This window comes from Cucurbita moschata, unplaced genomic scaffold, assembly GCF_002738365.1.
Source record: "Cucurbita moschata cultivar Rifu unplaced genomic scaffold, Cmos_1.0 Cmo_Scf00022, whole genome shotgun sequence".
Taxonomy (NCBI): domain Eukaryota; kingdom Viridiplantae; phylum Streptophyta; class Magnoliopsida; order Cucurbitales; family Cucurbitaceae; genus Cucurbita; species Cucurbita moschata.
The window spans coordinates 3,888,393-3,901,469 of record NW_019268538.1 but is presented as its reverse complement, the minus strand read 5'-3'; the positions used below and the strand labels follow the sequence as shown (position 1 = coordinate 3,901,469).

At 36.0% G+C, this 13,077-nt stretch overlaps 3 protein-coding genes across 4 annotated transcripts; all 3 read right to left on the bottom strand.

Annotated features, from left to right (window-relative positions):
• Positions 1-3,751: 3,751 nt before the first annotated feature.
• Positions 3,752-6,350, bottom strand: LOC111459545. 2 transcript variants are annotated; one of them, XM_023102499.1, is made up of 4 exons: positions 6,194-6,350; positions 5,952-6,103; positions 4,409-4,519; positions 3,752-4,127 (listed from the first exon to the last, which is right to left on the bottom strand). In XM_023102499.1, exons 2-4 carry the CDS (start codon positions 6,066-6,068, stop codon positions 3,918-3,920), a joined length of 438 nt encoding a protein of 145 aa, XP_022958267.1. In that variant the 5' UTR covers positions 6,069-6,103; positions 6,194-6,350; the 3' UTR covers positions 3,752-3,917. The 2 variants fall into 2 exon arrangements, with proteins under 2 accessions (XP_022958267.1, XP_022958268.1); XM_023102500.1 differs by having other exon boundaries at positions 5,952-6,127; positions 6,194-6,300.
• A 549-nt stretch (positions 6,351-6,899) lies between these two features.
• LOC111459577 (bax inhibitor 1) lies at positions 6,900-8,743 on the bottom strand. Its single transcript, XM_023102561.1, has 6 exons — positions 8,627-8,743; positions 8,265-8,408; positions 8,102-8,193; positions 7,716-7,902; positions 7,452-7,607; positions 6,900-7,297 (listed from the first exon to the last, which is right to left on the bottom strand). The coding sequence occupies exons 1-6, from the start codon at positions 8,741-8,743 to the stop codon at positions 7,244-7,246; spliced, it is 750 nt and encodes a 249-aa protein (XP_022958329.1). The 3' UTR covers positions 6,900-7,243.
• A 366-nt stretch (positions 8,744-9,109) lies between these two features.
• LOC111459813 lies at positions 9,110-12,958 on the bottom strand. Its single transcript, XM_023102887.1, has 7 exons — positions 12,692-12,958; positions 11,858-11,946; positions 11,687-11,762; positions 11,538-11,587; positions 11,166-11,447; positions 10,977-11,015; positions 9,110-9,845 (listed from the first exon to the last, which is right to left on the bottom strand). Exons 1-7 carry the CDS (start codon positions 12,858-12,860, stop codon positions 9,663-9,665), a joined length of 888 nt encoding a protein of 295 aa, XP_022958655.1. The 5' UTR covers positions 12,861-12,958; the 3' UTR covers positions 9,110-9,662.
• Between the last annotated feature and the right edge of the window lie 119 nt (positions 12,959-13,077).

The following is a 13,077-nucleotide window of genomic DNA, read 5'->3' as shown; positions in this document are numbered from 1 at the left end:
TATGCGCTAAATTCTTTAATTGTTTTTAAATAATAATAATAATAAACAACAAATAAAAAGAAAAAGAAAGGAAAAAGAAAAAGAAATTATTCAGCTTTGCTTTATGTTTTGGTTTACTATTAGAAGAAATTATAAAGTTTAATTTTTTTAATTAAAATATATAATTTAATGTCTAATTGACTGTGGACTTTTTTATTTGCTAAAATTTACAAAACCCCACAAATTTTTTGTTGTTTGTCAAAAATACCCTCAAAATACAGAAAATAAAATATTTAATATGGCTTGGAATTATTCAATTTTATGAGGCCAAAAAAATAGTTTATTTGCCGAAAATAGTTCGTTTTATTTATTTGTTTTACATAAATTGATTAAGACTTCGGGATACGATACGACATGTCGTTTCCTATAGGCATATCACTCTCTCATTTCATTATCCTTTTTTTTTTTAAAGAATTTTGTGAGCGCCTTGGATTTGAGAATTTATATAAATAGAAATTGGATATGGAAAATAATTTTTTTTATCAATAAATTTTGATAAAAAGAATATTATTTTAGTATGTTGTATAAACTTTTCCTAAATTATTAACAAAATAATAATAATAATAAGAGATCTATAAGGAAATTAATGAAACCAAATGATTTTTAAAAAATAAATAATAAATAATGGGTTTTTTAAAAAATTAAAAAATAAAAATAAATTATGGGTTTTTTTTACCATCCCTCCTTTTGTAATAAAAAAAAAATTCTTTTTTTTTTACATTACTAAAAGTCTATATTTATATATTTTGGCCATAAAAAATGGTTTTTTTTTTTTTTTTGTACATTATTACCATTGATTATAAAAGGCATTGGGTTATGTGCAAATGTGTTCATTTGTTGTACTATAAAGTGTATAATTATATATTTTGGCCATAAATTCTCTCTATATACCAATATAATTGTTTCTCTCTCCCCTCTTAGAGAGAGAAAGGATGTCTAATCAAAGCTTGAGTGGGCACATGGTATGAGATAATGTATATTATTCCTTAATTATATTTCAAGGTATATTTGATTTTCAACCAAAAAAAAAACTTAGATCTAAATGGGTGGTGGTTAAAATTATTCATCATTTTAATTCTTATGCTTTTATATGCTTGAATTTAATTGGGTCGATTTTAAATTGATTTTAAATATGGATTGTTAAAATCAATTTTTAAAAAATCAAAAGTTATTTTTTCAAACCTAAATTGTTTGCATGATTTTTTATTTTTAAAAAATGGGTAGTGATTGAATTATTAAAAAAAAGAAAGGAGTGGATTGTTAAGAAGTAATTGACTAATTGATCAATTAATTAAATTGAATCAAATAAGAATATTCATTAATATAAACAGCTTGCAAACAATGGAGTTGAAATTTTCAACTTGACCCTGTTAAGCTTTGTTCATTAATTAACATAATCAAATATTAGTTTAGTAGACTATTTGTTTTTGTTTTTTTAACAAAAGTATATAATTTTCAATGAGAGGGACAATTTATTTTTTATTAAGAAGTACAAAATTGAGACTTGCGTGATAAAAATTAATTGTCACGGTCGTACTTTTTCAACCGTGCGGCGTCGTGATCTTGATCAGCTCACGAACAGCCTTAAGAAAAACTCAAGCCTCATATATAATTTTTACCCCATCTTCATGGCTTCGTCGAATTTTAGGCAAGATATGTCTTCGCCAATTGATCAACATTACTTATGCGGAATCTAAGCTTGTTCAACTACACATGTTGTCTGCGCATATATGTTCAATCGTTTGTGATACAACCAACTTGCTTCTACACTAGGTTAAGTCATTTGGTTCGGCTTTGCCTCTACACATGCCTAAGGTCTCTCAATGCAACATAGCATCTCACTTTATCAACTTAGTTTCCAATCGACATGACCCATATGTCTTGATGTCATCCCAACGTCGGAGTGTCGTAAGCCATCGCAACTTACTCGCCCATTACAGCTTAATCGAGACACATTAGTACATTCACTTCAAAAAGTCCTAATAAAAAGGAAACAAAGGTTAGAACAAGCGAAATTAAACTTATGAATCGAGGAAGCAACAAATAACATATCCTAATCCAAATTTGCTCCCAATTATATTATTAGTTTTAGGTTTCTTAAACCTACCCCTCCAAACTAAAACGTTCTAAACCCTTAGTTGAAATCGTTCAACTTAACATCATCGAGCTTAAAATATCGAACCAGCTCGTAAAAGTGGGTTCAAAAATGGATTTGTGTATCCTAACCTACCAATTTTGGAATCCCCCAACTGGAAACAATAAAAGATGTTTGAATGTCATGAATTCCACAACTTTTTTTTAGGGCTTTAATCAGCAAAACGTGGGCGGGGCGCTTAAATGGATGGATGATGTCGGCCTAAGTGGCGCCACAATCCAATAATGTCGGGCAATCCTTGCAGCAGAACGCACTTCCCTGCCTCCAAGGTTCCCTTTATCCCTTTTTTTTTTTATAACTCTAAGGCTTCTTCTATATGCTTTTATTAAGTCGACTCCATTAGCTTTTATTGAGTGTCGAATAAACCCTAAACTTTTAACCCAAAAGTTGATAGGTAAAGAAAGCAAAGAAGGTCAACAAAGTTATCCGAAAAGAATGCTAAAAGTTCTTCTAATTGTGTTCAAAATGAAGACCTTCTCTTCCCAAAATACATGTCTATAATTTGAATACTACATGAACTATTTCCGGATCAGGATTTTCTTTATATTTTCTTCTAGAATTTTGTATAATTTTCATGTAAACATCAAAATTTTCAAAAGAAAAAAAAATGTGGGTCTTTTTTAATAATAAAAAAAATCCCAGAAAAAGTGGTGTATACAAAATTGAAACAGATATGGGCAGTCTTACCTCATCCATTTGAAATTAGGGGAACCTGAAATTGACTAATCATGAATTAATGTTTAAAATTTAAACAATGGAGCCTAACAGAGAGGTTGAAAATTGACATTTAAGAGACAGACTAACAAGAAGTATTAATGAATGGGAAACCTCTTTTCTTTCAAAATATTTTATAAGGTTTTTCAGACCAACAATTCAAAGATAAGAAGAGTTTATGGGTTAAGGTCTGACGTTGAATGTAACTCGTTCAATCAAAAGGTCTCGTCTTATAAAGTCTATTTCTAAGGGGGTGACTTGGTGGCAAGGCTTTAGAATATTTGAAGACATCATCCAAGCTTAACTAGAAAACTCTGAATCTTTTTTTATAGGTAAAACCAAGTTTTCATTGGGAAAAAAACAAGAGGAACACAAAAAACCACCCACCAAAAACAGCCAAATTGACCTAAAAGGGACTCCAATCAACAAAATAATACCTCTAAAGGGTAATGATCACAAAAGACTTTACACACATAAGCCCAAAGTGTGGTGCTCCATCTCTTCAATGAGATCCCACGTGAAGAGGAGGGAAACAAAGGCCAGCGTCCGCTGGTTCTTGAAGGAGAGGGGAACGAAACATTCTTTATAAGGATGTCATCCCAGCAGACGCGTTTTAAAACTTTAAAGGAAGCCCGAAAAAAAAAGCTCAAAGAAAACAATATCTACTAGCAGTGAGCTTTGGTTGTGACCCTCCTTATGGAGGAGGCTGGCTTTGAAGTTAGATAGACATAGCTTCACTAAGAACTAGTGGGAGTGAGCTCAGAGGACTACGTCAGAAGTAAGGCCCCTACCCAACTAATAATAAGCATCTCTGATGAACACTACTAAAAAACTTGGAAGGTCTTGATATAATCAATTATATCTCTGTAAATAAATAAGACTATGCAGTGAAGTGTATATATTATGACATTGCTGGCACCAAAATCCAAATTCCAGAATTGCAGGATAACAGACTTTATTAATCTAATCAAATCAAATCATCACTGTCTTCTCCTAAAATCACCTTGACTCAGTTTTTTGAAGGGTCTTGATTTTGTTGATTTTTATCAGTTTGAAGGGTACTACCAACCTTATCTGCCTCAGTTTTTTCTAACAAAGCCTGTTGCTGGATCACTTTAACCATGTTCTTCATTGTTCTCTCTTCTCCTTCAAGTTGCACTCTCATTAATGCCTCTACTTCTTTGTCGATTGGTTTGAAGTACTCTTCAATGGCAGACTCCTGCATATATTTTCACTTTTCTTAACCTCAAAGAAGAAATGGGTATACTATAGAAAACAAGAACTTGTTAACTGATAAATGATGATAGCCAATATCGACACAGGTGAAACATGAAGGCAGATGTTCACAGATTATGAATATGGTAAGCTCTTTAATGATTCTGATCTCATAAGAAGTGTACTTTTTTATGAGGTCGAAAATCGGAGAAGAAACATCTTTAATATCGATTCCACCGTAAAGAAAAATGAATATTTTAGGAAAACCGACGAAATAAAACTTACGGTTTCCTCTAACTTTTTATTTAGAGTCTGCATCTCCTCGACCATGCGACGAACTTCTCCTAAGATAGCCTGTTCTGGTATCTGTCTTATTGCAGCTTTTCTTTCCTCTGCCTAGCAAGGGATGCAACGCCAGTTTAACATATTAATTTTGTTGGTGAATGAATTGAATATTTTTTAACATCCAACATCATAAATGCTCAATATTTAACTTTTTGGTACAATGCAAGGCGTGAGCAAAGATAAAGCAATGCTGAAGACGTATATCAAAAGAAAAATGCCAAAGAAGATGCAAGTTTTTTGTACAAAAAAGAAAAAGGTCTACTTAATACTCAAACAAACGCCCAAAAATATAGTCCCTTGCACATGAAAACTTCAATATCCACATTAGGTAACTAAGTTTTGATAAATACAACAGCAGCCAACTGCTAGTAGATATTGTCCTCTTTCGGCTTTCTTTTCTGGGCTTCCCCTCAAAGTTTTTAAACGCATCTATAAGGAAGAGGTTTCCACACCCTTATAAGGAATGCTTCGTTCTCCTCTCCTCCACCCTTCTTGGGGGTCCAGCGTCCCCGTTGACACACCGTCCTATGTCTGACTCTGATACCATTTGTAACCGTCCAAGCCCGTTGCTAGTAGATATTATCTTCTTTGGGCTTTCCCTCAAGATTTTAAATCGTGTCTACTAGGGAGAGGTTTCCACACCCTTATAAGAAATACTTTGTTCTCCTCTCCAACCAACGTGAGAATCTAAAAAAAAAAAAATAAAGGTTTGAAAAACTCAGCAGCGGTCTTCAAATAGTTTTAACAATCACAGAAGTCAGATAATTTATTTTGGACAACAGAGCTTCTCTGTTGCTCTGTGAAGATCCCAAGAAACCCATGTCAAGCTATCTCATTTTTTCTATTCAAACCATACAAGTTAAGCTGTCCCAACCATAAGTAATCCGTCTGGTCCTCTAAGGAAAAGAGGAAAAAACCAACCAAATCATCCCTTCCAAATGTAGGCTGATTCAATTTATAAATGGCCTATGGCAGCAAGGCTTTTTCAGATTTACTGACTTAGCGGAATAATCAGCTAACACAACTCTTAGTCAAAAACTAATACTCATGACTTCATCGGGACAAGTTAGCCCGATGACCAACAACGTAACCTTGAAAATAACATTGATCAAACCAAAGGTATTATATACTTTAACCAAAAGTTCAGAAGTTCGAATCCCCACTCTACACTCGCCCTAAACTCAGTTTTCACATCTGAAAAACAGCTGCCCCAATTTAACTCCTCTATGCTTCCCAATCATTCAAATAGAAAGTTCTTCAAAATGGTCAAAGTTCTCATGTTCCAAGCACAAAATGGCTGAGAAATTTACACTTTCCCTCATTGCATCCGAATTTAAGCGTACATAATAACCAGTTCCATCCTTTCAAAGCGAAAACCACCATGATATAACAATAAACCATGACATAAAAACCAAGAACCCTAATAGAAATTGCCTAATCATAACAAAACAAAACCAAAACCAAAAGATCCAACCCCGAGTACCTTCTTGAGACGCTTTTCGAGCTCCAACCTTAACGATCGAATCCGCCGCTCTTCATAGCCGGAGAGGACTTTAACGTAGAAGAGGGCTCTTCGTCCAAACTCTAAAACCTTGTCCATCCAAATCCCTCCAACTATTCAACACACAGATTTCCCTGCGAAGTCAAACAGAGCCGAATCTGTAAATATGACAGCCCATTTCGAAATTGAATTTCTTAATTACAAAAGATGGGGTTGAAGCATACCAGATGAAGCCATCGATCTATTTGGAACGAACGCAGTGATGCCGAGACGCTGTGTTTCTTTCCCTTGCGGGGGCGGGTTTGCTTCGAGCTTATAATTTATATATGGTCGAAGATGATTTCGCTATGCATCTTTACACCATTGTTAATTTTCAATTTTCGAGGATAAATTGAAAAACTTAAGCTTTCAAAAGCATCCGTTTATAAGTGTGAAATTATGAAAACAACATTTTTTTAATTTATATAAAAAATTATACAAATTTTATAATTATTCAAAAATTATAACAACAAAAAATATTTAAATTTTAATTAATAATAATTTATACTTATGTAATATTTAGTTTTGCAACTACAATCAATTTTATAACTTATAAATATCCAACAATTTTGAACAATTGTTTAAATTAAAATTTAATTTCTAAATATGCTATAAAAAAAATAATATATATTCACTTCTATTCAAAATTTAGTTTTTAAGTGACCCATTTTCTCGAAAAAAAAAACTCAAATTTTGTTATTAATTTAATTTAGACATTAGACGAAAAAATAATGTGACAACACCATTCTTTTAAGCTATTTACAACAAGAAACGTTTTTTTTTTTTTCAATATTAAATTGCAAAATGTATTTTAAATATTTTGGACGGGAATTTAATTTCAATCTCGCAAGGCGATGTAGGAGAGAAAATGATATCAATTAATTAGATGACTTACACCACAAGAAAACCTTTCTAACCTTTGTTGTGTTCATGGGGAAATTACAAGATAAAACTAAATGTCTGTATCTGATCTCTGCTCATCCCCAAACAAGCTAGCACAGTCCTTTCTAACTACGTACTGATAACGAAAATCTCAAGAGAAACTCACGCTACGATTTACAAGACTTACAAGGATACCTTGTGGAGGTCTCTCGAGTGTCCACGGCAGATCCAATCAATCGGCTGTTAACTGACTGATCGTGAATTCAAATCCTACTTGGAGAGAATTTTGGGTTGCCCTCGTTGTGGGACTTAACCCAACACCAAAACTAGTTCTTTCAGGTGCGAACGTTCATTTAGTCCCTCCTCTTTTTCTTCTTCTTCTCGTTCTTCACTGTAGAGTTCTTTAGCTGCAAAAGAATGAAGTCCATTGAATTGGGTGAGTGGAATAACCAACAAAAACATCGTTAACTAATGGTTGATTTGACTATTTGTTCTTGTTCTGTTTTGGAAGTTTGCCAAAGAACTCAAATGTTTCTTCAACCAAAATGAAGAACAACTCACCATTATAACGAGAATTTGAACAAAAGCACCAATGAAATCAGTAAGGAGAGTCAGTGCGTGCTTCACGTAATCCATATCACCAAGATGCGCCCTCTCAATTATTTTCTGAGTGTCAACCACCATGTAGCCCACAAACAGCAGAAGTCCAAAATACAACTACAAATGAGACGAACAACACAAAATTGAGGTCAGGCCTGCTGCAAGGCAAGGGGATCAATGTCTACTTTCCTGTTCATGAATAGCTTGAAAAAGTAATATATACACCTCAAACTTGAAAATGGCAGTGGAACCACCGAATATAGAGGAAGCAAAACGCAGCCAGAGTAACATGGATATTCCAGATGAAAGCAGGCCACCCAGATAAAGGAATTCTCTGCGCCTTGCTAACATGGCTGCTGCTGAAAAGCAACCAAAGGCCACTGCCGTTCCCACAAATGCACTGACCAGAACACTAGGAACAACACACAGAGTTTATGAAATCAATAAAATGGTCTAATTTCAAATGATCAGCCATTCCCAAAGCCTAACAATACAAAAACAATTCAATTCAAGTCAATTGCAGAGGCCAAATCACAAAAGTACAGTCGCTTGATTCAAGGGCAGAGTAAAAGAATCATGACGATAAAAACTGTATGCTGCCGATAACTTACCTCGGATCAATCTCAATAGCCACACTGATCAAAGGACCAATTGAAGCTCCTTGAAGAAGAGCAGCCGCCATTAACATAGAAACCCTCTTTTTCTGATGATAAAATCACAAGACATGAACCAAAGATACAATACTGAGAACACAAAATAAGTAAAGAAATCTACCTCTTCATATGGAGGAGTGACCATTAGCCATGCGATGCTTCCGATACCAGCAAGTGTTGTGAGAACACCGCCAATGTTCCAAAGCATATGAAGATAAGCTCCAGCCGCAGATGCAACTAAAGCACAACCTAGAGTAAGGTAAACCTGCAGATTCGCAATACTTCATAAGGTTAACTATAATCACATCCATATGAAGGAAGAATTAGTTACTAAATTCCTAATTCATTAGATCTTCTTTCTCTAAACTCATCTGCTCAATAACAACAACGTTCGTTTGGTAAATTCAAATTCAAAATCACTTCCAACTGCTTCTAGATAACATGATGAAATCACTATAAAAAGAAAATAATAGAGAATCCGACCTGCTGGAGATGAGATTGAACGGCCGGCGAAATCTGGCGGGAATTCTTGTGAGAATCATAGCTCCAACGGTTTCTGGATCCTGCTTGAGAATCGAAGATAGATGAGAACACATCCATTTTGATTGCTTCGAACTAACGATGACGACGAACCGAAATCTGAAATAAAAACGAAATTCTGAGAAAAGATATCTATTAATGAAGGTACGTTTCTAGATCATTCGAACTCGCCGTTCTGTCCCTTCTCGTTCAAACTATATTCCAGAAATGGGATTTCTTTTGGTATTTTATTTGTATTTTTACATAATTTTTTAACGTTGAATATTAATTTAAGGAAGAAAAACTCACTAAATTCATTGAATTTTTGGGGAGAAATATGGGCAATCTATAGTGATTGAATTGTGTTTATTGTAGTGACATGAATATTAAATGATCAGGTTGAAAATTATCGAACATTAAAGTGGGTAGCTGAATAGGTTGTCAACATCGTAAAAATATGATACACGGTTTATTTCAATATTCTTATGCCACTCTGGTTTTACTCTCATATATCATTAATGTTAGTATGTCATGACAGACTTATTCACATATAAACGTACTACGCGTCTATTGCTGATAGATTAACATGTGCTTTTACTTGCACCACAAGAAACGCGCTAAAAATAGCTTTACATCAACAACTCGAAGAACACGAACTCGAACTCAAAATCTTGCAGTTTGGACGTTGAAATGCATCAAGAACCATCAAAATTTCAAAGGCTAGTTAATTTGTTTGAACAAACTCGGCTATCTCATGAACTCAATATAGCCTCCAAGTTCCTATGCTGCTGAGTTTTGTGGATCAGTAGAGCATCTATTTCTCAGATGTCATTTGTTCATATTCAAGTATGATATGAACTCGTTACCTCAGATTCTTTCAACCCGTTCGTGTTCGGGTGCTCTCGAAAATGCAGCAAGTAGAGAAGACGACTACGAAGGATCAAATGAATGCTGCTTTGGCTCAGCCGTGTCGAAGAAATCGTTTAGAATGATTGAATGATTAGCTTCTCCTTCTCCTTTCCTTTCTTCGGCATTCCAAACAGTCTGAACATGGAGAAAATTTTCTACCTGTGTTACTTGCTTGGAGCCTGCTGGGTGGTATTTTCAGGTCTTCCACTAATATTTGGTGAAGCTTGTTATTCTCCTCCTTAAGCTCTTGAATTAGTTTCTGATGCATCATTACCTGCATAAAAAGACAACATAACATGGTAGATAGATTAACGAGGAGATCTTCACTCTAACAGCCCAAGCCCACCACTAGTAGATTCTGTCTGCTTCGATCCGTTACGTATCACTATCAGCCTCACGGTTTTAAAATGCGTTTGTTAAGGAGATGTTTCTCACTCTTATAAGGTATGCTTCGTTCCCCTCCCAACCAATGTGGGATCTCACAATCCACCCCCTTTAGGGGTCAGCATCCTCGCTGGCACACCGCCTGATGACTGGCTCTGATATCATTTGTAAAAGCCTAAGCCTAGTGTTAGTAGATCTTGTCCGCTTTGGCCTGTTACGTATCACCGTCAACCTCACGATTTTAAAACGTGTTTGTTAGGGATAAATTTCCACACCCTTATAAGGAATGCTTTGTTCCCCTTTCTAACCGATGTGGGATCTCACAATCCACCTCCCATAGGGGCCAGCGTCCTCACTAGCACACCGCTCGATAGCTGACTCTGATACCATTTATAAAAGCTTAAGCCCACCACTAGTAGATATTATCCGCTTTAGTCCATTCCGTATCGCCGTCAGCCTCACAGTTTTAAAACGCGTCTACTAGAGAGAGGTTTCCACACTCTTATAAGGAATGCTTTGTTACCCTCTCTAACCAATGTGGGATCTCACAATCCACCTTCCATAGGGGCCAGCGTCCTCACTAGCACACCGCTCGATGGCTGACTTTGATACCATTTATAAAAGTTCAAGCCCACCGCTAGTAGATATTATCCACTTTAGCCCATTACGTAGCATGTCAGCCTCACGATTTTAAAACGCGTCTACTAGAGAGAGGTTTCCACACTCTTATAAGGAATGTTTTGTTCCTCTCTCTAACCAATGTGGGATCTCACAGTCGCTATTCGTAAACTCTCCATCCTAAAGATGAGAACGAAGTGGGAGGGAAAGCATATTCTTGAAAGCTAGCAAAGATTCATTAGTCTAAACATTTCATTTCTTAAGCAATAACATTTAAATAGGAACTAGTTGGTCACTTGTGCTAGGAATAAACAAAAGCTTAGTCAATACAGCCTAGTTCTTTCCATGATGCATCTCTAACAACGAAGTCAGCTCACATTTACTGGCCATTATAAAAGCTTACCATTTGAAAGAGACGGTTTTCGAGCGGTAGGCGTCCAACCTATAATGCAAGAAACATCAATCAGGACTCCATAACAAGATCAATTCATGTGCAAGAAGTGTATTTAATGAGCAAACCACATCAAACATTCATTGTTTTTACAGGAGTTCGTCTTGTTTAGAACCGAAAACCGAGCATGTATTCTCATACCTCATCCTGCAGTTCAGTATCCCCTCCTTTAAAAACAGGATTCTGCAAGAAACTGTCGATGACCTTTTCGGTTCGAGTTTCAAACGATCTGCTGCTCAATAGGTTTTGTGGGGCAGTTTCTGGCATTTCTTTTGCAAACTCTCTAATGCTTGCAACAGGATGCTTGTTAGCCGAAGCATTTGTTATGCTCATGGCAGATTGCAGTGATACTGGTACAGCGCTTTGACTAATTGCAAGATTAGGATTGTTACCTAATTTTGTCACCATCTTCTCCATTGCTTGCTATCAGATTTGGGTTTCAAGCTTCAAATATGTGTATATAAGAAGTCGTAATGGGTAATATATCATGGATAAGAGCTCTGTGGCACCTACCATAACAGAAGATTGAACTTGTTGTAGAAATGAAGGCTTGATAGCTAGGCCTAACATTCAAGAAGCCACGTGTCGGTTAAACAGACCAATACATGAACAAAAACTCGTAGACGACATAAATGGTATTCAGAAGATATTTTTGGACATACCGACGCCAAAACCATGGCCAAAACCAACTCCACACCCAATGCCACCTTGGATGTTCTTAGCTCCTAATTTCCTGAGCTAACATGTGATATTTGAGAGAATTTCAATGGTCCAACATCTCATATGGCAAATAAAGAACACAAAATGCATAATGTTTAAAGGTTAGGACTCACAGAGTTGTTTAAATGCCTGGTTACACCAGAAAGTGCGTCGGTTGCACCTCTCGTGGCACTCATTACTTCATTCATGACAGGTATTGCACCTGAAAATATATGAATATCGGTTTCATACGTTCGTATAGTAGCAAGACTGCCAGCAGACATGACCATGAACCAAGGAGCAAACATATATCAGCAATTTGCAAAAAGCCTAAACCCAACAACAAAAACGCCTAAATTTGATCAAAGGCCAAAGCACAAACACTAAAATGCCTAAACTTAACCAAAACAGTGGCAATTGAGTTAGAATTTAACAACAGACAGTCGATTATGTCTCTCCTAGAAGTTGGTTAGCTACCTCTCATTTTGTTCTAGGATTCTTCCGCTTCGTAGGTCATTTATGGCATGTAGGAAGGCTCGTGCAGCTGCTGCAGGATTTGGAAAAGGAATTGATCGAGTGCATCTAGTTTTACTCAGCTCCACTCACAGCTAACCACAAACTTTATGGGACAACACCTAACCCTATGCCCTCCAACATGTTAGGAAACATATAATTTTAATGTTCTAAATAGATAGCTCCTATCGAGTTTGAATTTAACCACAACTCTAAAAAGAACAAAAAGAAAACAATGCACCTCAGCTTCAAATAGTATTAGTTCCAACACCTTAAAATTTAAGGTTAAATTTGATGAAATTAAGATTTCAAATGAAACTTGAACAATCCAACTAATGACAAATGTGTATTTAGAATCACAGGCTAATTTCTTGATCCGTCAGTGCAAAAGAGAAAGCTAATGAAAGAAACTGGTGGAGGCGAATGAAAGTCGATAATGGGGGAAAGAAAATTACCCATGTTTATGGGTCGGCCAACGCCGATACCGACGCCACAACCGACGCCGAACCCTGTAAATATCTGACCCACCTTCAAAGTAAAGGGATTGTCCATTCGGATTCCTCGAAATTGCCCTCTCTCGGAGGTCACTGTGCCCTTACTTTCTGGGACAATTCTAGCTTCCATTCTTCAACGAGCTTCAATCTTTGGACACTGCAAGTTTTTCAGCGTTTTCGAAGGTCGCTCGGTCTCGGTGGGAAGATGCAAGCGAACATAAAGCTTCTCGCTATCTTCAGTGGGCTTCTTCAGTTGGGCTTTCATATGCGACCTTAAACCGCTCGGCCCATGAAGTTTTTGCTGTTTGGTTCAACAAGCTACCATTTTTCCTCTCTTTTCTCCCGGG